This window comes from Phragmites australis, chromosome 1 (genome assembly GCF_958298935.1).
Source record: "Phragmites australis chromosome 1, lpPhrAust1.1, whole genome shotgun sequence".
Taxonomy (NCBI): Eukaryota; Viridiplantae; Streptophyta; class Magnoliopsida; order Poales; family Poaceae; genus Phragmites; species Phragmites australis.
In genome coordinates this window covers 49,216,289-49,240,217 of record NC_084921.1, presented here as the reverse complement: position 1 = coordinate 49,240,217, position 23,929 = coordinate 49,216,289, and the positions used below count along the sequence as shown (strand labels likewise).

The window sequence follows — 23,929 nt, the reverse complement described above, 5'->3', positions numbered from 1 at the left end:
CAGTCAGTCAGTCAGTTTTTCTATTCCATAATCTGAAAAAACTTCAGTCAGTCAGTAGTTGTGGTTGACGAGCAGTATGGAATCATGTGATTTGTAGCATCGAACTAGGGTTGTTGAACGATTGTGCCGACTCCCAAGCACTGTAAAACATCTCAATGATCCGCTCACATTGTGACATGATAGTCTCGCCCCTTATACCACGAGACAACGACCCGAAGACCGTGAGAGGCGCGACCAGCCATTCCGATTCCGGCTCCATCTCTTCTGTTCTCCACTCTTCCCTTCCCCCACAACCACGGCAAAGTCCTCTCTTTACCCTTCTCTCTTCCGTCTAACTCCCTCTGCATTTGGAAGTGTACAACCAGCTTACTGCTTCCGCTTCCCTCTCTCATTACCGCTTCTGTTTTGTTTCATCTGTTGCGCTCGACGACTATGGATCGACGGATCACTTAAAAGTCCGACCTTGCAACCAACTAATGCCCGTATATTTCAAATCGTTTTAGAGTTTAGAATCTACCGGCTTTGGATTTTTCTTGGGTCGCTCCTTCTCGTGATCGGCCGCATTCAGCTGTGGTAATTAGTGCGCGCTTTCGGTGTTTCTTGTTTGCTTGCTTCCTAATTTGCTCTTGTCGGGGTTATGTGCCGGAGGAATTGGAGTGATTCTTTTCCTTTTGTTGAATTGATTCCGTAGGTTTCTTTGGTGGCGATGGTGAACGACGGCGAGCAATCCGCGATCGCCGCCGCTGCCGTCGAGCCTGGCGTGGAGCGGGGCCGCGTAGGCGGCGGCGGACGGCGGCTCGCGGAGGAGAGCTCAAACGAGGAGGAGGGGAGCCAGTGCTTCTCGGACGCCGAGGACCGGTCCTGGCACTCGCACTCGCGGCAAGGCTCCGCCTTGGAGGACTGCATCTCCACGTCAGGGACCGGCGTCGGGGACGGGGCCGAGCGCGGCAGGAAGTCGTGCGTGTCGGAGTGCTCGCTGGACGACGTCGACCTGGAGGCCGGGCTGGCCGAGATCACCAAGGCCAGCCCCGACAAGACCGAGAGGAACTGCCGCATCTGCCACCTCGGCCTCGAGAGCGACGCCGAGTCCGGCGCCGGCATCGTGCTCGGCTGCTCCTGCAAGAACGACCTCTCCTGTGCCCACAAGCAGTGCGCCGAGACCTGGTTCAAGATCAGAGGCAACAAGTAAGCCCGGCCGCTGCTATTTCCATACACAGTTCGCTTTGCATGGTTACCGTTATCTGTTAAGTTTACAGACTGCTGAGAATTAAAATATTTTCGTGTGTTGCGAGTTCCTTGCAAGTGCAAACCTGGCATTATTTGTTTAGGATAGATGCCTTTATGAAAAATGGCAATTGTTTGTATGAACACATGGTTAAGGAATCTGTAGCAGGAAATTGTTGTTTTGCTTTAGTTAGGTGGATGGTAAAGGTTTCGTGGAGATCGGGGGAGAAAGGGTAAAGTAGAATCAGTTAACTACTAGGTTATAGGAAAGGCTTGGGAATGGCAATATGATGATAGAACATTGGGGAGTCGATAAAGTCAGATTCCCTCGTTTGGTCTAGCTTTTCTTACAGATTCTTCTGTAATTCTCTTGATCCTCGAAAGTGAAATCATTGTTGTGGTGGTGTGGTGAAGGTGCCATCGTGTCATCTTCCACTGAAAGCATTTACTAAGAATTGTTGTTACTGATTATAGTTCACCGCAAATTGGTGCGCTAAGTGATCAGTAGCTTCATGTTGGGAGAGAAAAGGTGTTTTTTTGGTGGACTTCTTACTGCTGAATGGTTTTCCAAACAATTCGTTTTGGTAGGCTGAGAATTTGACGTAATGTGAAGGTTATAAGCAGTACAGGATATTGAATCCGAACAATTGTTCAGCAGCTGTGCTTTCGGTGTTAAATGTTATTCAGAAGATGCTTGATTCAAATAATTGTTGAGTGTTGCAAGATAGTGCAGTTTCCCTTGACATCAGATGCCTTTGAGCCGATGTATAGGAAGTCTAGATTTCTAGTTGACTAATTATAGGAAAAAATGAAGTGGATAAAGGGAAGGTGAAGGGCTGAAGGTACCTTGGTAAAAGGGGAACCTAGTGTAAGCTACATTGGTAGTGCCTTGTTTCTCAACTCTCTCCCCGCTCTTACTTTTTTCATCATTCACTGTGTGTGTAGATCCAACATTCATGAAAATAACTTTGCGACTACAAGATTTCAAGGGGAAAAAAGCAGCAAGTGCCCCTTCAATTCAAATGTAAGCATTTAGATGAAATGGAGGGGCAGCTTTCTTACAATGTAAAATACATATGTTCAGTTGCTTTATTGTCGAGATGTTATAGCCAGGTCTACTGCTAATTCTTCTGCCTACAAAACAATCTTTTTTTGTCATGCAATTTTATTACATCAGAAGATGTTCAAATTGACAGTTTTTAATACATCAGAAGATGTTCAAATTGACAGTTTTTAATTGCTTGGTTGTATGTAATGAAGTCATATTCCACAAACTTTTAGTTGCTTCCACATTGATGGAAATTACCGAAGTGGCTTCCTATTCTTATACATGATACCAATAGACACCCTCTTGAGCACTTACGTTTATCACTTGAAATTGAGGTAAACATCTAGAAATAGAGTCAAGATAAGAAATGCAAAAATGTTTCAGTATCCTGACAAAATCACATAACAAAAACTTCTGTTCCACTAATTCAAAATTGTCTCTTCCTCAAATGGTGTTCAGATGGGAACTGGGCCGTTGTCTGATTCAGCTGAAATTCTGTTGATTTAGATTTTAATTATTTATCATTGTCGATACCTAAGAGGTATTATCAAATGTGTTGCATTGGTGTCATTCAAGGAAATTTGCATTCCGATAATATATTATATGAATGTAAGCACATCTTAGTTTTAAGTGGCTCCATCCTTTCTTTCATTGTCTTAGGATCTGCGAAATCTGTGGCTCAACTGCGTGCAACGTGGCAGGTTTCGATGATGTGGATTCCGTTGACCAGTGGAATGAATCAAGCAACACTGCAGCTGCCCAAGCAACAGCCACTGAACCTCGGAGGTTTTGGCAAGGGCATCGGTTTCTCAACTTTCTTCTTGCTTGCATGGTGTTTGCTTTTGTTATATCTTGGCTCTTCCACTTCAACGTTCCTGGATGAGTCCTGGTGCGCATTGGTCTCAATTAAAGCTCCAAAGCCATTAAGCAAACTGGCTGAGCTGAACTGGAGTTTTGAAGAGAATTGCTTGGGTGAAAGATGATGCGAATTTTGTGGAGAGTATGACAACAAATGCAGCAAAAAAAATGAAAGGAGGGCTATTTTGTAAGATTGTGAAATGGTGCACATTTGTAGTTGATGCTGGAGACGAAAGCTGGAAATGCAAGATCTCATGCTTCGTTAGCATGCTTTGACCACATTTCCTTAATTGGATTATCATATATTCTCCGTTTGCTTATATTATCTTTACGTATCAAGCAGCGCAACCAGGAGAAAGTAATCTCGCAGAATTTCCATATGAATTTTTGCAAGAGGCTGCAACTTGTCTGGGACAGAATTCTTTACATCCCAAAGAGGGGTAAAGCTACAAGACGTGCTTCCGGCCTCTGATCGATCCTGAAGCTTTTAGATCCAATACGTTCTCACAGGAGCACATCTTGTTAAGTGTTAACGATAGGATTTGATTTTTCCGAGAGGGAAGGGTCCTGATTTTTCCGGCAACATCGAAGATATCGAACTAAATAACAGAACGTGGGCGCGCATCGAGTAACATGCAGCTTTCGTGATTCAGGGAAGGTAGCACTCACCTCAACTGAGCTGCAGCACTTGCAGCTGCGAAGTAGTAGGAAGCAAGCACATGCACAACTACCATGTATTCAGAGAGATTCAGATCCATGTGTTTGCTGACCCCTTGACCATTACCATTTGATAGAGTATTCGGCAGAAATGGAACGACCATTTCAACGTTTACCATCGCATAGACTTGTAGCTGTGACAGTGATGCAGAGCCACTGCCGCACGTCACTTTACAAGCTGTGCATTGCACTCGGGCCGTGAGCCTGCACCGCTGACATGGGTGCAAGTGCAGCACATCGGAGATGAGGACGCACTCGACCGTACACGGAACGCAACGGATGCATGTGTTTATCGTCCCGTCATCGCACACATCGCAGCACGCTGCGCTCGGAGTCCGCAGGGGAGCGCTTTCTTCTTTGGACCCGTGAGGCATTCAGGTCTCGTGAACCCGATGGTATATCGTCACGCGATTCGATATGCCCGGATAAGTTGCTGAGCACTAAAAGACGTCACACGTTCGAACGATCACTACAGACTGCTCACAATCTCACATACAACGACCAATCAGCATGAATCAATCGAGTAGACTAGCCTTTTTAGAGTGCGAGAGAGAACTAAGCTGAAGCTAATCGATGTGTACATCGAGATCAATCCCCCCCCCCCCTCCCTCCTTATATCATCGATCTGAAAGTTCAACTGAAGGATGCAAAACTGTAGCAGCTGCTGAGAAAAGCCGCGAGATTCTGATTCTTTTACAATTTCTACCACTACTGCAACACCTGCCTCATCCCATCTGCGAACCATAGCACGGAGAGCAGAGCAAATGTGGGCGCAGGTACCCTGAGAAGCCTTCAGAATACAGACGCACCAGGCAATTTTTCCCCAGCAGATTCCCCTGTACCAGTGGGAGTCGCATCAGAGACAGTGTGGTTCATGTCTTCTCCATGCTTTCCGGTCATCTGCACTCGTTGTCGCTGAAATAATCAGAAACTGATACATTAAGAAAATGGCAAAAGGGATACATGTCTAGAACTCAATATATGCATGTCCAAGTTCGAGCATAAAATTTGATAACTCAGAACGCCACAAAAAGAAATGTGTTGTAATTGAACTGCAAACACAGTCTGACATATTTCATCTTTAGAAAAAATATATATATACAGTGGAAAAGGTAAGTTTTCCAAAACTATTAAATGTTTCATAAATCTAGAAAATGTGAAGTGGATAAGAAATGCTCTATAATACCCGATCAGTAGCATCGCGGTGTTTCCATTTATTAACTTATGGAACTCCTCCCTCATCCTGCTGCCCTCAAGTTTATGGAGCTCTTCCTTCATCCTGCCATCTTTATCTTTTGAACTTACAGGAAGCAAAGATAATCCATTCATACGATCCGGCATTTCTGCAGAATAGCCAGAAAAGCTAGTTACAGAATGCATCATATAGACAATTCTACATGGTTCCAGGAGGGCCGAAGAATGTACCTGGCAGCTTTGTATCAACAAAGAACACAACCAAATTAACAGTGTACCTGCGGAAAGAGAGTTTGTCAAAAGGAAGGGAGATGCCACTGCAAGATAGTCATATCACTGACCTACCAAGCAACAACAACATCCACAGTGTAGTGTTTGCGAGAGGCAATTATAAGAAGACTCTGAATTATAGCCATCAACCAAGCCAGGAGCTTAATCAACCTGCAAAATCAAGATCCACCAGTGAGACTAGAGCATGTGATCAGGGTTGAGTTGGCGGGAACTGGAACGAAAATTTACACAAATCACAAGCACGATTGCACACACGGAGGGACACACATGAGCGCACACACTTGATTTTAGTACCTTTTTGATCCATACTTATGGTATGTGCGCACAAAAACAAGAGTAAAGATCATGTGAGAAGAAAACATCAGATCACCACAACCGAAAAGCACTCCACGGGGAACTGCAAAGAACAATTTGAATCAAGACAATTTTCCACCCACAACTCCACAAGAGTCTAAGCAACAAATGCAAAACTTACAGTTGATCAGGAGCACTTCAAGCACATTATTGGGTGGTGAAAGAGTGGCCAGTTTTGAGCCCTATGAAATAAAAAGGTAAAAAGCATCAGTAAACCTTCATGGAATGCTTTCATGACAGTATATAATTCGCAAGTTTTAGCTAAAATGTGAAATAAAGGTTACCTCACGACAGTGATAATTTGGACCAGGAAGCTGAGTGGAATAGAACGTAATGATCCGTAAAAACTGCGAAGCCTGGAGGGGGAAATATGACCACTTGTTGGAACATGGATACACTTATGTACACCATCAAACTTAAGACAAACCACACTTACAACTAAAAAAGCCAGCACCCTGCGCCAGAGTAGAACAGTGTAGAGACGTTTGCTATGATAAATAAAAGGGTGAAAACTCCACTGCAATACCACAAACAATTTTTTCACGGATCAAGTACTATAGAAAAATTAGCACAAGAAAATTAGGAAATTATATAAAGGAAGCAGAGAGCAAAGTATAGAAGCTGGTTGGTAAAGTATATTGTACAAATGTGGCATCTTTATCATACATGAAAGTAATGTAACATACTATCAAACAAATATGTTTGCTAGTATTAGCGATGGCAAATCCGTGTAAAACCTCTATAACCTAACACAAACATAAAAACTACTCGCTAAATGAATGCCACACTTTACCAAAAAGTAGTTCATAGTGCGGTTGCCAATAATCAGGCACCAATCCTCATTGTCTTCATGTTGCAAAATTATGAAGTTTAACATCCCTTCCCGTATTTCTGAATGATGTGTTTGGTAATTCTCAATATTAGGCTGTGGATCTTCCAGTTACAATTTTACTTGATAAAGATCCCAGGTCATGTTAACCCAGACTTAAGAAGACATGATAAAATATGCAGACACTCTTGGTACAAGTAATCAAATCAAATAGAAAAATAGTGCAGCAAACAAATCACTTACCAAAAAAAAGGAAATGAAGATGAAAGTGAATACACTCTCGCTAAGATAACCTTTGTCTTGGCCGAGCTCCTAACAAATTGAAAAGTGCCACCAGTGGAACAAACATATCAGTGCTGAGTATTCTTTCACTGACGCAAACTGAAACATAAGCAGTGACATGACATACCGGAAGGGCCATAAATCCCAAGTCCTGGAGCAGTGGTCCGGGCCGATGCAAGTAATGTACTCCTCGAGCAGCCAATCCATGAATGTACTAATTATAAGTAAAATGATTGCATGAATCTCCAAAGTCATCCATTATTGAACTGATAAAATATGTTAATAAGTAAATTTTGAGAATGCAGTGCAGAATAATGAAAAGCCAAGACATTAAGATTTTTACAGCCTCAAAAAGAGAACCTGGATAAAACTAAAAGGAAAATAAAGAACTAATATTAGCAGACAACTGGCTTGTTGCTTTGGAACCATCAAGCCTTGTAAAAACTAAATTGTGTGTTTTCCTAATAAGCAATTTCCTTCTGTCTCAATTGTGCACAAAGAAAGATCCATATTGCCTTCTGAATGCTACAAAAATCTTGTTTAATCTAATGAAACGAACTGCAAAATAGTTGTACTGTGGAAGCACCAGCAAATCCCCAAGAAAAAAAAGATAAGGATCAAAGAGATTACAGCAGTTGAGGGAGGAACATCACTAGGACAAGCTACACACAGATCAGGCTAGCGCTAAAGGATTAGAGTGTTTCGGACACTTTAGAACCACCTGCAAGTAATTCTGTCAGATTTCCATGAAATGTCATACATATATCAGGCTAGCAAAATGCCTGCATCATCCCAAAAGGAATATAGGGTTTCTAAATAATATAGTTGTGCAATTCAATTTAAGTGTCAAGAGATAGGTTTCTTTAAGTCTGAATACATGAATCTTCTACATTTCAAGTCAAGTTAGCCAAGGACGTTATGTGTGGTGTTACTGATGTATCTTTATTGAGGTCTAGCAATGCTGTTTCCTTTCCTATAAAGCTTACATAGGGCCCTAGGGGATATCTTAAAATCAGCAAAAGATGCCCCTAAAAACAGCAAAGGGCTCTGAAGAGATACCCAGAGAGCTCCCAGAACGGCCATTGATAAAGTCTTCCAACACAACTTGTCCTCCTTAACATGATTGTGTGCAGAACTACTATAATTTCACGGAGACTTCATAGAAGAGAAGAAATGCCTTGCTAACTAGACAAAGAGCACTACAATTTTGAAAGAATTTGCTAAAGTATAAATCAAGACTTGTGCAGAATCTGGACAAGCAAAAAAGGCAATCTATCTAATATATTTCCAGGGAAGGCATCAGCATGTCCATGCATGCAAACTATTGGAGAAGGCACAAGGCGACAGTTTAGCCCCGCAACGCAACATGTGTCACGATATATTGCTCTTGACCTTGGTTTCAGCTCAACAAAGATTTGAACATAGATCTTGCCCGCGCTTCTACAACTTTCTGTGTGAATTCTCAGCTATTGCACACAACATGCAGCATATCTCTAATGATCTATACACAGAAGACACATCGAAGAACAATTTTTACACTATACATGTTTCTCCGATACTCTTGCTCTGATCAACACAACAAATCAAAATGCATATAAATCTAGAAGCACCTAGTGTTCGTGAAAAGGTTTAATCAGTCACGAGCTTAGCATAATCCGCAGTAGGAATGTTCTCAGTTGAGGCAACTACACAATACAGAGCTAACTGAAAGTACAAAAGGAAAAAAGGGGTCAACCATCTGTGACACCAAAATTCTGAACACACGGAAAACAGCAGCGGTAACTAACAGGCCACGCCACAATCTCGTACTAATCATACACACATGAGACCAAATCAAACGAGATCGATTAAGTAGCTCACCTGAAACACCAATCCGGCAAGGAGCAATTGCCACTTCTCGAGCAGAAGCTGCAGCTCTGCAGTCGTCTCCGCGCTCACCTTCCTCCACAGCTGCGGAGACACCAATCAGAAAACTTCAAAAGCGAAACCTAGAATACGGGGAGGTGTCCAGCGAATCGAGACCTTGGTAGCCTCCCGCGCGACGTACATCGTCCTGGCCGCAGCTCCCGCTCCTAGTCCTCCGCCAGTCGCCGCTACTTCCCTGAGGGGTCACACCCATGCTCCGATCCACACATCACTGCCGAGATCGCGGCATCCCGCGCCGGAATTCGCCACCTCGTAACCGCCGCCGCCGCCGCGCTGCTGCCGAGTGGACGACGACCCACCCGAAGCAGCTAGCTCTCGGGCCTCAACGAGGGGGAGGCGACGGGACGGGCGCAAATGCGGTTTCCGGAGACGCGACGAGTGGGAGTGGGTGGTCGCAGGCCGCCGCTGGGGAGTCACGACTCACGCGGCGACGGCGGCGACGGTTTGAATCGGGGGCTGGGTTCGGGAAAAAGGGGGCGGGGGTGTGAGCGTTTTGGTAAAGGGTATTTAGAAATATATCATTATAAATTTAATAAAATTGTATTCGGATTATTATCTTAGTCTTGGGTTATATTTCGTAATGCTATGGATCCAATTCTATAAGATTTGTATTGGTATGATCTAATTTTAAGAGATTTGTAACGTCGTAATTCAATTTCAGAAGATTCATAATGATATAGATTAAATTTTAAAAGATTTATAATAGTATTTTTTTCAAATATCAAAAGTATAACGGCATATTTTTCCAAATATCAAAAGTATAATGGACACCGGCTACATCGACCGTCTCCACGGTAACGGCCACGAAGAGCTCGTGCACCGCAACAGTGTTAATGGTGGGGGAAGCAGCAAGCTCCCCTCGATTTTGAAACCCACTGACGCTGTGCACCGATGCATCACAGACTATGCCACACACACCATGCTGTCGGGCCGCCCATCGCGCCATTAGGGGTGCGGATTCGGTAGACGGGTCACCCACCGTGATGTCAGGGGTGCAGATCCGAACGACGCGCCGCGCCGCATTGCCCGGCATGCCACGCCACCGGTGCCGTGGAGCTGGCCGCCACGCCATCAAGCCGCTACCCCAAGCCGACGGAGGAGCGGATCTGGCTACCGCGTCCTATCACCTACCGCTCCGCGCCACAGACGAAGAAGAGAGTGAGAGAGGACGTGAAGACCGCGACAGCCGCCGCTTGGCGTCGTCACTGGCAACCACCGCCACCGCCGGCCATCAATGGTGACGGCAGCCGGGCCGAGGATGACGCCGAGGTGTGCAGGTGGAGGTCGGGGAGGTGTGGGGGTGGGGTGGAGAGTAAGGGGCCAAGTCACCTCAGGAGGTGACACGAGGGCCGGTAGATAGCATTTACAAGAGGAGCTTAGAAATGAGATTCAGGCAAGCTTTTTTCTATAAAAATAGCGTAGTCATATTTTTGTCTTTTATGTACTTAATAGGCAGAACAAGTTTTGTGATGTTAATTTCTTTATCAAACAAAAACCTGCTATGCCGTGACTTGTCTTTGCTAATTCTTTAGTGCCGATATAGTACATGTCCACTTTACAACTTCTACTTAATTATAACATTTTGCTACTTTACGTGATGATAGATCACCCTTCGACTAAGGGCGGATCATATTGTGTAATTTAAAATAAATTGAGAGAGGAGCTCCAACACAAAAAATGGTCCATTTCTTTGGACAGAACATTAATTCCTTTGTTTCTAGAGAAATGTTGATTCTTCTATGCATTACCAGAATTTTAGTTGTTGAGAACGAAATATACCATAATAGTGGCGCAGTGTCAGCATCCTTCGACAAGAGAATAAAGCTTTGCAAATTCCATCTACATTAAAACTGTGTCATGCGCTAGGTTGGCACAAAGCACATGTTCTATACGCGTGTAATGAAGCCATCGAGATCATGCAAAGACCACTTTTCCTGAAAAACATTGAGCTCATCAACAAGATAGTTTAAAATAGGGATGATAACGAGTACAATACTCTAAGACTACACAAAGACATCCGACGAGCTAAATTTTAAGGGTTAATTAGATTCATACCATTATAAATATTGTGGTTTTGAAATATACCTTTACAAATTCGGTATTTGAAAACATATAATTATAAATCTCTTGAAATTGGGTCCATATCATTACAAATCTTCTAAAAATTAGATCCATAACATTACAAATCTCCTAAAATTTGAATTTATGCCATTACAATTCTTCTAAAATTGCATCCATGCCATTAAGAGATTTGCCTAATTTATAACAGTAATGATATGGATATAATTTTAAGAGATTTATAATGACATGTTTCAAAGTACCAAATTTATAATAGCATATTTTAAAATCGAGATATTTATAATAACATAAATCTAATTAACCCAATTTTAACCCATATCTTCACCCATCACCACCCGCTATGGATAAAAAAATAGCACTCACACCCGTAGCCCACGGGAGCAGGGTTTGAAAATGCGTCGGTTACCGCTCGGAATGCGCAATAACCGACACTCTCGGTACGGCTTGGTTTTGTAATGTGACTGGTAACCGAATTTGAATTCAAAAAATTCAAATCGATTTTGAAAAAACTCAAAAATTCCATAAAAAACTAGAGTTAATTCTAAGAGTATCTGTGCAAAGAATTTTCAAAAAACATGTCGTTTGCATCACCAAATAGGCAATCAAAGTGAGGCAATCGGTTAAACGGGATGAGAAGCTGTAAAGGCCGAAACAGGCCAAATGCAAAGTAAAATCGGCCCGTTTCAGCCCACATGGAATGGATAAGGTTCCTCGGTGTTGTGGTCAGTGCTGTGCACAGAGAAATTTCCCCACGCTCCTCTCCACAACTGAAACAACACCTTCATCACCCGGCCGGCCAAATCTGCGGTTCTATGGCGTGAATCCGGCAACCGAGCGGTGATTCTCGAGCGGATAGGCTCAGTAACCGACCACATCGTAGCGGTTACCATCGCGAACTCCCTGGCGCTGACTGATTACCGATGAAGCATGTTCGGTAACCGATCTTTTCTCTACGATTTCTCATATTATTCAATCGATAATAGTGGCGAGGTGGATGGTAGGAACTTGTGCGGTCGATTTTGACGATGCAGAGTCTGATGGGCTCGGTTATCGACCATTTAGTAGAAATTTTTTGTGTAATATGGTCGGTAATTGGTATTCGTAGGGCGACAGTTCGTTGTGTAGTCGATTAGGAAGATTTAGTTGTTGATTCGTTCGGTTATCGATCCTATTGCGTCGGTTACCTTATATAGGCAAATGTTGTAAATATTCGTTCAAGTTAGTCGACCATTTACTAGTGATTTTATGTGCAAATGTTGTTAATATTCATTCAAGAGAACATGCATGGACATAATTATTAGTAGGTTAACCATTGAGTTTTCTTCTTCCAACAGAGACAACAGAAACTAATCGATGACGGATAGAGATGTGGTGTGGTAGCATGGGGACAATTTGGCCCCGGGGTTTAGGTGCAATTACTGCAATAAGGAAAAGAAAGGCGGTGATGCCACAAGGTTGAAAGAACATTTTGCTGGGCGCGGATCGAATGTTATACATTGTGATATGGTGCCTCCAGATGTGCGTGATTATTTCAGACGTGAGTTGAATAGGGCAAGAGATAAGAGAAAGGAAAAGGCTAAGGAGAGGTTTCGGAGGCAAGAGTCGGTAAGAGTTTAGGTAGATTTGACAAGCTAAATGAGGACACGGAAGAGGAACATGTGCAGCATGTCATGGCTTAGTCGAGGGACGAGGAAGAGTTCAGGAGGAGGACAGGTTAGTCCTACAAGCATGGAGGCGGTAATGGTAGTGACAGAAGAGGCGTTGTGATAAAGAGGATGCTTAGGAGAGCATCTTCAACAAGGGAGCCACCACCAAGTGTCAGATATTACAATGTTGCTTTAACAAAAGCCCTTGTGCAGCCGAGGATTGACACCGAGTCATGGAGTGCGAAGGGAAATAAAGCGAAGGAAGCTATTGGTTTAGCATGGTCCAAATTTTTCCACACTTCAGGTATTCCTGGTACAAGGGTGGACGAATTCTTTGTTGCTGCAGTGAAAGAAACACAGAAATAGGGTGAGTGATTAAGTTTGTAATGAATTTATTGCTGTCATATTTCTTTGTTTTTGACTTATGACCATTTGTTCCGTAACAGACGAGGGTGTACCATCTCCAACGAGCTGGGATATAGATGGTAAGTATCTGAACGAGAACGAAAGTACATTGAAAAAAATATTTGACAAGTGGAAGCTAAAATGGTCAGAGTATGGTGTGACCATCATATATGATTCGTGGACTAGACTGACGCACATGAGTATTATTAATTTCCTCTTATATTGCAATGGTCGTTTGTTTTTTCACAAGTCCGTAGATGCGCGTCAAGATGCAAAGTATTTGAACAAGATACATTATTTTGCTAAGTTAGTAACATAGTATTTCAATTGTTGCATCTTGATTTGGTTCATTCTTTTATGCAAGAGATAAGAACAGTGGTCAATGATTTGGGGCCACAAAATATTATGCAGATTGTGATTGATAACAGGTACAACTATAAGAAGGCCTATCAGATTCTCAGAAGGGAATATCCCTCTATCGCGTGGCAGCCTTGTGTGGCTCATTCCTCCGATTGGATGATCAAGACAAGGTGCTAATATTGAGTGAGGTACGATTCATTATATCGCAATGATAGGGATTCTTTTAAAAAGTACAAGGCAATTATCGATCGTAGAATGCATGATCTAGCGAATAGGACCTATATGAATGTCGGTGATACACTCCTACCACTTGCAGGTTTATTGTACTAATGCTTATGTTTCTAATGCTTATGGTACTAATGCTTCGATCATCAACTTGCAGCGGCCACTCTGAACCCTTGCACGCACTATGCATATGGCACGGGTCCAAACTTATTCGAAGATCTCCATGTGGCATTCGAGAGAATGACCGATGTTAGTACTGCCGCGGAAGCACTTATTGAAGTTGAAACATATCGGACAAAGTCTCTGGCGTTCGCAGGTCCGCTCGCTTCACGGATGGCTTGTGAAGGCAGGACTCAACCTAGTATGAATTGTGTTGACATATCTAACCGTTGCATCATTTTATCTACTTTTCCAACCCTTATATCATTTTACCTACTTGCAGCGTAATGGTGGTCTATGTTTGGTTCGTCTACACCTACATTAACAATGCTTGCCAGGCGCCTACTGTCTCAATGCGCTTCATCTAGTGGGTGTGAGAGGAACTGGAGTACATTTGCATTTATCCATACTAAAGTTCACAACCGCTTAAGCTACAAGAAGCTCTATAAGTTGATATATGTTAGCTACAACCTGAGAATACAGAACAATTTGGATGCATGCATCAGGTCGACTGTTGATGATGATCCATTTCAGCGGCTTATGGAGCTCACATTGGACGAGGAGAACAATCCGTTCCGGGACTGGATGGAGACCGGTAGATCAAATGCTGCCACTGAGCTTGATGAGGAGGACACAGAGAGTGACATACCCCTGCCAACTCACCTAGTGACAGACACAATGAACCCACAAGATTTATAGCAGTGGGCTGCTAAAGTGGTAGGTGACACACACACGGGAAAGAGGAAGAAGCAAATGGCGTATACAAAGAAGAGCAAGAAGATTAAGGGTAAGGGCAAAACACAAGTGCAAAGCGATGAGAGCACGGATAGTGACCCAAAGAGTCCAACTTACCAAGAATCAAATGACAGCAGCTCAAAGACAAATACCGGTGACGATGATGGTCAGGGCAGCGATGTTCCTCCATGTCCATCCTCTGTCATTGCTCCCGTGCAATTCACTAGTGAGAGTCAGTTTTCGCATACCACACAGGACCAGGACCACGGTGCCCCATCCTCGTAAAGACATATCATATAAGGTGGCCACGATGGACCATAAGATAATAGGAGTTATTCCAACAACTATAGCATGGAGAATAGTTATGGATCGTATCTGTACCACTATCCTGTCCCCGATGCTCAGTCAGAGCCTCCTATTCAGTGGGTCTATGAGTGGTAAGATCCTGAGTTTTATATCATATTGTAAGGACAATGGTCAACCACTTCTGCATGGACCTAGCAAACTTAGGCAGAGTTGAAGGCAGAGTTGCTATCTACATGACGGATAATACTCATATCCACCGAGGAGTACAATGCAGCCGAATTTAATCGCCCCCAAGCTGGTGGTTCTAAATGTGATGAAAATTTATTTTTTACAACTACTTTATTTTCATACCATGATATTATACTAATTTTTTTTCATCTCGTAGGTTGCACGTGGCTTGTATACTATGCAAACTATATTTTAAGCATCGATCATCACTTTGGTAGGTACTGATGGATGGCATGTGATTGCGTTGTTAGCTTTAGTACGAACAATTCGACATATATTTATTAATTTGAGGCGCTACATATGTAATATATATATATATATTCGATGAAATAATTATATGTTCATGCTCGTATTGCTATTAGTATCTATTTGTTGTCTTGGAAACTTTCAAAATATAGCAAAGATCATGTCAAAAAAAATTCGATGTTATAAAATATAGCAAATCTCATACCACATTTATTACTATTTTTTCCTGATTTATTGGTGATTTTTTGTGTTTTTTTATTTTCCTACAAAACCATTGATAACACGTTCAAATAACTCGATTATCGATCAAATTCGCTCGGTAAATTATTGTTCGGTTATCCCATAAACTGCTCGGTTTATAACACAAACCGCTCAATAACCGGTCCGATTTGACCGGTTACCGAAAGGTGATTCTGACAAATTTTTGCCTAAAATTAAAATTTTAGCAAATGAATTTTATCCGAATTTCGAGCAATTATCGCGATAATCAAAATTTTTTGTTACGGATAAGCTCGGTAACCGAAGCTCATTCGGTAAGTGAAACCTTGCGCGGGAGTGCCCATATGCCTGCCAGTGAACATAGCAGCAACAAGTATCTCCACCACATGAACGGAAAATGCATCTCAAATTTAAACAAGCATCTCAAATTGATGGCTCTCACGTATAAATAGCAACAAGCATCTCACATATATCCTACGTAGTTCACTTCACACATACCTAGCTAAGTGTCTATATATTGCGACTAAAATATAAATATTAGATCTAGTAACATTAAGCACAAACCGGTATGAAGATGTGGATATGTTATGGGAGCGTCGTCGAACAAATATGTTAGATGCGATATTGTAGTTTGATTTCAGATAGAATAAAAAAGAATGAGGAGATTATCCGCTAATTTTTCTTCTAATTTATTTATTTATTTTTATTAGTAAAATAGGTCATATGTTTGTAGCCGGTAACAAAATGGAAAGACTATAGGACGAGGGTACACGATAAAAATGGATAAATTATTCAAATTTTATGTGTTTTTATTAGATAAGAGAAGAGTAGAAAAAAATCCTAACTCCTATTTTATATAATATAAAGATTATTCAACCATTAAACAAAAGTACATCACAGTACCAACATAGATGAACATTGTACAACAAGACATAGATAACTCAAGTACAACTATGCAAACAAACATTTATAAAACATCATTAAACAATAACTTTATTAATCGGAGTCAACACAAGTTATGCAAGATTCTTCCTTAATGTCTTCGAGGCATTACTAAAAGATATTTCCATATCTTGACCTATAATCAAATTATCATATACATTAATAGTTGTAGCCTACAGATTACATACAAGTACTACTCTAACTATGGACAGGCTATCAAAAAATGGAACAAATAGCTTGACAACGAGTTAGGATCGATCGCATCATGCTCAGCGAAGGGTGGATAGCGGAGGGGCCCGCCGCGCTACGCTTGGCTGAGGGATGGTGTCGGAGGATGAACTCCTATCGCAGGGATCCCGAGAGACCCCTTTTTAGAGATTCGGCCGAGGGGATGATCCTGAACGAGCTTGTCTGGAAAATAAAATAGGAGCGGAAATAAATGCAGCGGCTGGTGGGAGAAGGATGGGTGCACCGGGGTTTAGACAGGTTCGGGCCGCACGGAAGCGTAACACCCTACTCCTGTGTGAGTGCTATATCTATCCTTGAAGGGAATTCTTCAAGGATGTATCTGGTTACAGGGGAGAGCTGTCTACAGAGAGCTTGAGGCTCTCGTATTCTAGCTTGGCTTGAGCTTGTTCGTGAGGTTCTTCGTCTTTTGATCTGGGCTTCGGGTGCTTCTTGAGGGCTTTCGGATCTGAGGCGGAATTCTTCAAGGATGAGCCGTCAGCCTGAGCGTTGTCGGGCTTTTTGTTGTGAGCGTCCGAGTCCGTCTTTTACGTATTCTCCATCCTTTCCTTTTATAGGCGCGCCAACCTCGACTTATCCTGAATGGGAAAGAGGGGGCGCACGTGCCAATGTGCCACGGAGAAAGGCGTCATCATTCCGCTTCGGCGAAGTGACAAGGGCGGTGGAAGATTGCGGCGTGTATCCGACCACCCGCCACTGTGGAGGTCCTCCGGCGCCATTCAGGGGGCCCACCGGGCAGCCGCAGAGGTGCCTGTTGCGCCCACCCTGTCTTGTTCTTCTGCCGGGGCAGGGTGGCAGGCGGAGCGCTTCGATTCTGGAAACGTTATCTCGAGGCACCCGGGTGAAACGGGACGGGACCCGTGCATTAAATGGACCCACGCCCCCCCGGCCAGAGCATGGCAGGGTCTGACACTGGGGCGTGGGCAGCTGAGAATGTCAGGATGTCAGGATGTCAGGCCGCTCGTGCCTATTAAATGCGGCATTCGCGTCTTTGACTGGCTGACACCTCGGCGAGGGGACCCTTTGGGTCGTCGAACGATCTTGCGCGAACCTTCGGGGAACCGAGTCCTCGGGGGCTGCCACGTGCAGCCCCGAGCACTCTCTCCCGAGCACTCTGGTGAGACCTTCGGGGAACCGAGTCCTCGGGGGCTGCCACGTGCTGCCCCGAGCACTCTCTCCCGAGTACTGGGGGAACCTTCGGGGAACCGAGTCCTCGGGGGCTGCCACGTGCAGCCTCGAGCACTCTCTCCCGAGTACTTTTTGCCTGGTACTTGGACTCCGCGGATCATCGGGGAACCGGGGTGCTCGGGAACCAGAGGCGGCGGTCCCGAGCACCTTCTCCCGGGACTTAGCTTCTTTTTATCTCGCAGGGCGGACCTCGCGGGATGGTGACGCGTGACGGATGGCCGGCTCGATCTCAGGACTTAGAGACCCCTGGTTCCTGATACACCGATAGATGGAAAGGGGCTGGTGCTCAGCAAAGAATAGAGCGGCAGAGATGAAACCCTAAAGATTCAGCTGTTGCCTATATACCTAGTGTCTTGGTCTCACATGGCAGGTATTTATGATAGGGGTACGAACAAAGCAAGCATGAGTAAGATTTTTTTATGCCCACGTGCGTTTCCCTGTTAAATTTAAAATCAAATCTGCATCCAGATTCATAGGCAAATAATACAACACAGAATCATTCTGATTAGGATTTTTACCTACGAGTAATACGTGTTCATTGCCATTCCTAGTTGAAAGCCAAAACACAGAACATTGAAAAGGGTAATTTCGGTGGAAAGAAAAGCGTGACTCGGACGCGTAGAATCACCGGATGGGATAGAGCATCTGGAGAGAGGCGTATGGTTGGGCCTCACGATGTCAGACTCGCACACTCGCCGATCCAGCTACACCGACGCCGTTGGGCCCGTAGTCCCAAGCGGCAAGGCCGCAAGAGACGTGATGATGCGACACGACAGTTGGATGACAAGGGCACGCCCACACGCCGGCCACACCAAACAAGCACGTAACAATCCTGTGCTACTCCTCGAGTATTTAATTCGGGTACGACGCACGCATCTCTGCCGACCCCAATTTGGCGACGCAGCCACGCATGGCGACGGCATCAGCAACGGAAGCAAGAACGGCAGTCTCGTACGCGTCCTGTCGTGCCCGCGCGCGGCCGGCGGGGGGAGGGGATAGAAGCTTGCGGCCGCAGCGAAGCGATCGGGAGCACGGCCGGACGCCGCGGCGTTGCTCAGATGGGCGTACCTTCCCCGCTTGATTCCAACCCGACAAGTGGTTTCAGGTGGAAAGGCGAGAACGGCAGTGTCACCGACGCATGGCCGTCACTTGTCTTGTTACGCTCTCGATCCCAACGGCACGTTTCGTTCCGGTCTTGGCAACGAAGTTTCTGTGCTAGCAGCACAACTTTCTGCTAGATTCAGGTCAAGGCGAATATGGGATGAGCCCATAACGAAGAAACCGAAAGGTAAGCACATTCGCTCGCGTCGTGGCACATTTCACCTCCAAAAGTACCGTGCGGAGAACCAGATGCGATCGGTAGGGCGGCAGTAAAGGAAAGCGGAGAGTTTGAAAGAGCAGGGTTCCTGCTCATGGTTCAAAAAAAGAAAAGAAAAAAACACACACACACAGAGAAAGATGGACACTACAAATACGGCCTAATTCTAATCTCGAGCTGTTGGGCTCCCGCTTCCCTCTCGTGTTTGGGTCCCGACGTCTGGTCCAGTCTACAGTTTGATCTTCCGGGAAATTTTGTCCATTTTATATGGGCCAGATCACCATCTTGGACCCAAAAAAACAGTGTTGAGTCCTCAAGCGATGGGCCCGAAACGGAGGTTTTTGGGGAATATATTTACCATGAGCCCATTACTCCTTAGGCTGATCATTTTCTTTCGGAAATTAAGCAAACATTTATTTTTAGTCAACTGGCAATGCATGTTTCACAACGTACAATATATTAAGATAGAACAATCCAAATAAATAAAAAAATAACATAACAAAAGAAATATTTGCATATACAAAATTTCACAATCGGATAGGCCCTGTTTTCACCTAAACCCTTTAAGGCTAGAACTGTGCGGCGGAACTACGTCAGCCTAAAGACCAAGCCGGCATCTAGAAATTATGAAATGTTGGCCGAAAAATTAATCAGAAGCATGATACGCGACCACAGGAGGTCCTGACACTCGATGCGCCGACACTTTCGTGCGAAGCATATCAATCCGCATACCGGGAGCGCATCGCAACAGCACGCAATAATCGTAATCATACAAGAACTAGTACACTACTCCATGACGGCATCATCGTAGGGGTGCCTTTTTTTGCCGGACCAGGTTGTAGCAACTGGCAATCCACGCATGAATCCAGTTGTAGCAACTGGCAATCCATGCATGAATCCAGACATGGCGTGAGCAGCAAGCTCGTGAGTAATGGGTGCACGCACCGAAGGATTCATTTCTTCCGGGGAGCCATCTGAATGAAACGCGGACACATGAGGCGTTGCTGGCACAGTACAAAGCCAATAATAATAACTAGCAAGAGCTCATGTTAATAGTGTATCTAGCATCGCTACAATATTTTATCATGATAATTTTTAATTAAAAATTAGTCTATTAGTTTTTTATGAGGTGAGTGACATTTAGTTACAAAACACATAAAATTAGATGAATAAAAATTATGTTAGTAAAAAAAATTATTTATACTCAAAATTTGTACATAAATCATATACACGTATTGGTTCGATTTGTATATATGTTAATCAAAAACATCAAAATTATGCATCAGTGGAAGCAGGCCAACCAAAATCAGAATATGTTTTTCTCGACTGTGTGTTATGTCTTACCTGCTACCTGCTTTATGTGACGAGCATGAGCTACACTGTGCTTCTTAATCTATTATCTTATTAAGAATTTTAAAAAATCTTATTTTTACTATGAACTTTAGCTATTGATTAATTATATTTTACATAGACTCTTTATTTAAGTATTTGACTTTTATAATAATTTGATTTTTTTTATAAGACTATATTTGATATGGATACTTATTTTTTCCTATTCTAACCCTAATTTTAACTATTATTTATTTTATTTTATTTTGACACTTTATTTAGATATTTTGCTTTTCAAACAGTATGGAAATCGAACTGCTAATTTTTCATAATTTTTAATTCTGAATTTAGATATTTATTAATCATATTTGATATGGATTCTTCGATTATAGCAATTTTATGATTTGAAAGCGAACATATTTTTCATCTTAAATAATAATATAACAGATAGATGCTAATAATTCGTGATCCTGCTCCAAGTTTAAACGAGGACGGGACACAGCCGGCGAAGATCGATCGATCAGCACGGCACATGGGCGCGTGACTGCGTGGAGCCGAGCCGCGACAGGTGTATCCATCGGCGAGTCACGGCACATGCATAACGAACGGAATTGAAGATCGGTTAAAGCCTTTAAACCGTTCCGTAAAGTATGGCCTGCTAATTGAAGGAACCGGTTTAGCCACGGACCCAAACAACCGTCGCCGTCGCCGGCAGAACCTTGCTGATGCATCTACGCACACCGCTCTGTTCAGTTCTGTTGGCTGCGGTGCGCTGCATCGAAGATAGAATGGAACTGGGATGGAGTGGAACACCGCGTCTGCGGCAGCCCCTTGCGGACGCTCCGGCCGTGTCCATGTTCTCGTCGCGTCGGCGCAGCATGGCACGATCTGGACGCAAGACGGCAAGCAACAAAGCTGTCGACAACAGGGGCGAAGCGAAGCGAAACGAAACGAAACGACGACATGCAGTGAAGTGAAAGCGCTGCACACTACCCACACCAGCAATATCCTCGACCCACATGGCAGCGACTGTTTCAAGTCATCGTGTCCTTGACTCCTAATGGAATGTTGGAGCCAAAGGTACCGAGCATACTGGTCGAGCTGGATAATGGTCCTCTCAAATTAACAATAGGTGATTGTACCACTAATTCTACCAGCTGTTCCTTGCTGATCTGTTGTCAGTATCGGTCCCCTCGCTACAGGCTCCGAGCCTCGTAAGTACTCACTGATGACCGGAAACAGGCGGGAGCCCGCCTCGGCGTAAAAGTGGTAAGTTTGGTTTGAATTTGAATTTAACATGAACAGAAATAAAAGGAAATCAGATATTACGAGTATATTACTTCTTGAGTTCGTACATTTACATAAAAATTTAGTTAATTACATCTCTGTAGAGGTTCCTCCGATTAAGAATTTCTACATGAAAATATAAGAGGAATATTATATCATATGGCTATTAAAAAGTATAAAAGAAAAGTCTTGATGTCGATGGAGAATGCTTGATCACTTGAAGATAGTTTAACGTACCCATGCATATAGATGCTAGCATAGCACAATATTCCCCGTTAATAACCCATGCATGTATAGCCTACCTGGAGATTTGTGCATGTTTTGTGTATGACTTATTAATATTTTACCTCACTTGTATTGCTACTAATATGCATACCGCACATGAGTATTGATCGGCTGCATGTAATATAACCAAAGCGAAGTTAATTTTTCAATGTCTATTTTTAGTACTAGCTAACTAATATATGCTCAAGTTTCTATCCGTGATATGGTATTCTTCCCTTTTTAGACCCATGCGCGTAGAGAAAAATTAAATGAAAATGTATTAAAGCAAACATATGTGACTTGCTTTATCATGTATGCAATATATGATTAATTTTTCTTTTGACTCAACTTGTATTACGACAAACACTATGTAGTACTCACGAAAATAGAGTCCACACGTGTAGCGTAACCGAGACGAGCATTTTCTGTTGAGTTGAACATATGGCGTAACCAAATGAAGATATTTTATTAACTTTTCTTTTTCATGTATGGCGCAATTTGTATAATGGTATTCACATGTATGAGCACAGAACCCAAGCACTAGTGCATCCATTATACAATTTTCATGATTAAATCATTATGCACAGGCCTCAGTTTGTATCATCAAAGGGACCCGACGAAGATATAGAGATTAAAGCCTCTCTTCAGCTCATATCCACTAAGGGCGTGTACAATGAGGTGACATTAGCCGTCTAGAAGATCACCGGATCACAACGCCACTACGTCGTCTAGGTGTTGGCAAACACCAAAAGTAACAAGATAAGACGAACTAGACTTTCACCAAGTGTCTAAACCTTAATGACTAATACAAATGCACTTGATTCTTGCCTCACAACCCTCTCTATGTGCAACACATACACAAATATATAGGGAGAACTTTACTTAGCTCAAGGATGCTCAATATGTGCAGGAGATATTCTCCAAGCCACTGGACATAAGGTATATATAGACCACAACCTAAAATATAGTCATTGCCCAAAGTCTGATCTTTCTGCGCATCTGACAGTCAGACTACAGTACAACTGGTGGTTAGACTGCCATAGACCAACGACTCTAAAACTACCTGTTATAGCTTTTTCAGGCCTCTGACACTCAGACCGACCAACTTGACGGTCAGACTGCTAGCCTCGAACAAACTACCAAAACTCTCTGTTCCCTAGCAGTCAGACCAGCAACACCTGACGATCAGACCGACACGCGTTCCAGAGAGATGAAAGTTCTCTTGAAGCTCCAGTGGTCAGACCTGCCATCTTGGCGGTCAAACCGTCACCCTGACAGTCAGACCGAAGTTCTTGGCGGTCAAACCGCCATTTCTGAAGCAACACACCTAACACTCAGAGAAAACGGCGATAACTCTCTAACCCGATGTCCGATTTAGTTAATCTTGGACTCTACTTAAGCTTATTCAGAGAGCAACATATCCCAACTGATTGCTTAATCTCAAACACATTGGATCAAACCTAAAACATAGTCCAAAGATCCACCACAATGAAAATTGCATGAACCTTAATCTTTTGCAAAATAAATTTGCAACCTAAATATTCCATATGACAAAGGGTTAAAGAATTCACTATAACACCTTGCAAAACACCTTTGCAAACTTAGTAACATGTCATATAAGTAAGAACATGGACTTGAGTTATTTACAAAACCTATTTGCAAACTATATCATCCTAACAAAGAGAGTATGCACATACAAGGTCGAGCTTATTAACACAGGTAAAAACTCTAGCAATCAACTAGACCCATCTTAATAGTACGGCATTTATCATATTAATCCGGTCACTTCTCTTATCAAATCACCATTGATCGGTAAAAGAAAATGCCCAATATTTTATAACTTTGCCTTGAGCTAACCATCCCTTTAGACTTGACGAATACATCATCTTAATCCCGATGTTTCTTCTAGGCTTGTCATCGACTTTTCACTTAACCTTGATGATGATATTCATCCTCGTTTCCTATCCTGATCATCTCTTAATCTTTCGGAAGCTTGATGAAATTCACTTGATTAATTTCCATGC

The 23,929-nt window shown here is 43.2% G+C and overlaps 1 protein-coding gene and 1 pseudogene across 3 annotated transcripts; one reads left to right on the top strand and one right to left on the bottom strand.

Annotated features, from left to right (window-relative positions):
* Positions 1-211: 211 nt before the first annotated feature.
* On the top strand, positions 212-3,450 carry LOC133924581 (uncharacterized). 3 transcript variants are annotated; one of them, XM_062370181.1, is made up of 4 exons: positions 212-573; positions 692-1,185; positions 2,170-2,248; positions 2,974-3,450. In XM_062370181.1, exons 2-4 carry the CDS (start codon positions 707-709, stop codon positions 3,253-3,255), a joined length of 840 nt encoding a protein of 279 aa, XP_062226165.1. In that variant the 5' UTR covers positions 212-573; positions 692-706; the 3' UTR covers positions 3,256-3,450. The 3 variants fall into 3 exon arrangements, with proteins under 3 accessions (XP_062226165.1, XP_062226183.1, XP_062226174.1); XM_062370199.1 differs by having other exon boundaries at positions 2,933-3,070; XM_062370190.1 differs by lacking the exon at positions 2,170-2,248 and having other exon boundaries at positions 213-573; positions 2,933-3,450.
* A 1,000-nt stretch (positions 3,451-4,450) lies between these two features.
* Positions 4,451-9,191, bottom strand: LOC133924573 (phosphatidylinositol:ceramide inositolphosphotransferase-like; annotated as a pseudogene).
* Positions 9,192-23,929: the final 14,738 nt, after the last annotated feature.

Excerpts from the sequence above, each read along its gene's own strand:
- LOC133924581 (XM_062370181.1), top strand. The coding sequence starts at position 707 with ATGGTGAACGACGGCGAGCAATCCGCGATCGCCGCCGCTGCCGTCGAG. Across the intron at positions 1,186-2,169 it reads TTCAAGATCAGAGGCAACAA|ATCCAACATTCATGAAAATA; the intron begins GTAAGCCCGGCC and ends CTGTGTGTGTAG. Across the intron at positions 2,249-2,973 it reads AGTGCCCCTTCAATTCAAAT|GTTTCGATGATGTGGATTCC; the intron begins GTAAGCATTTAG and ends GCAACGTGGCAG.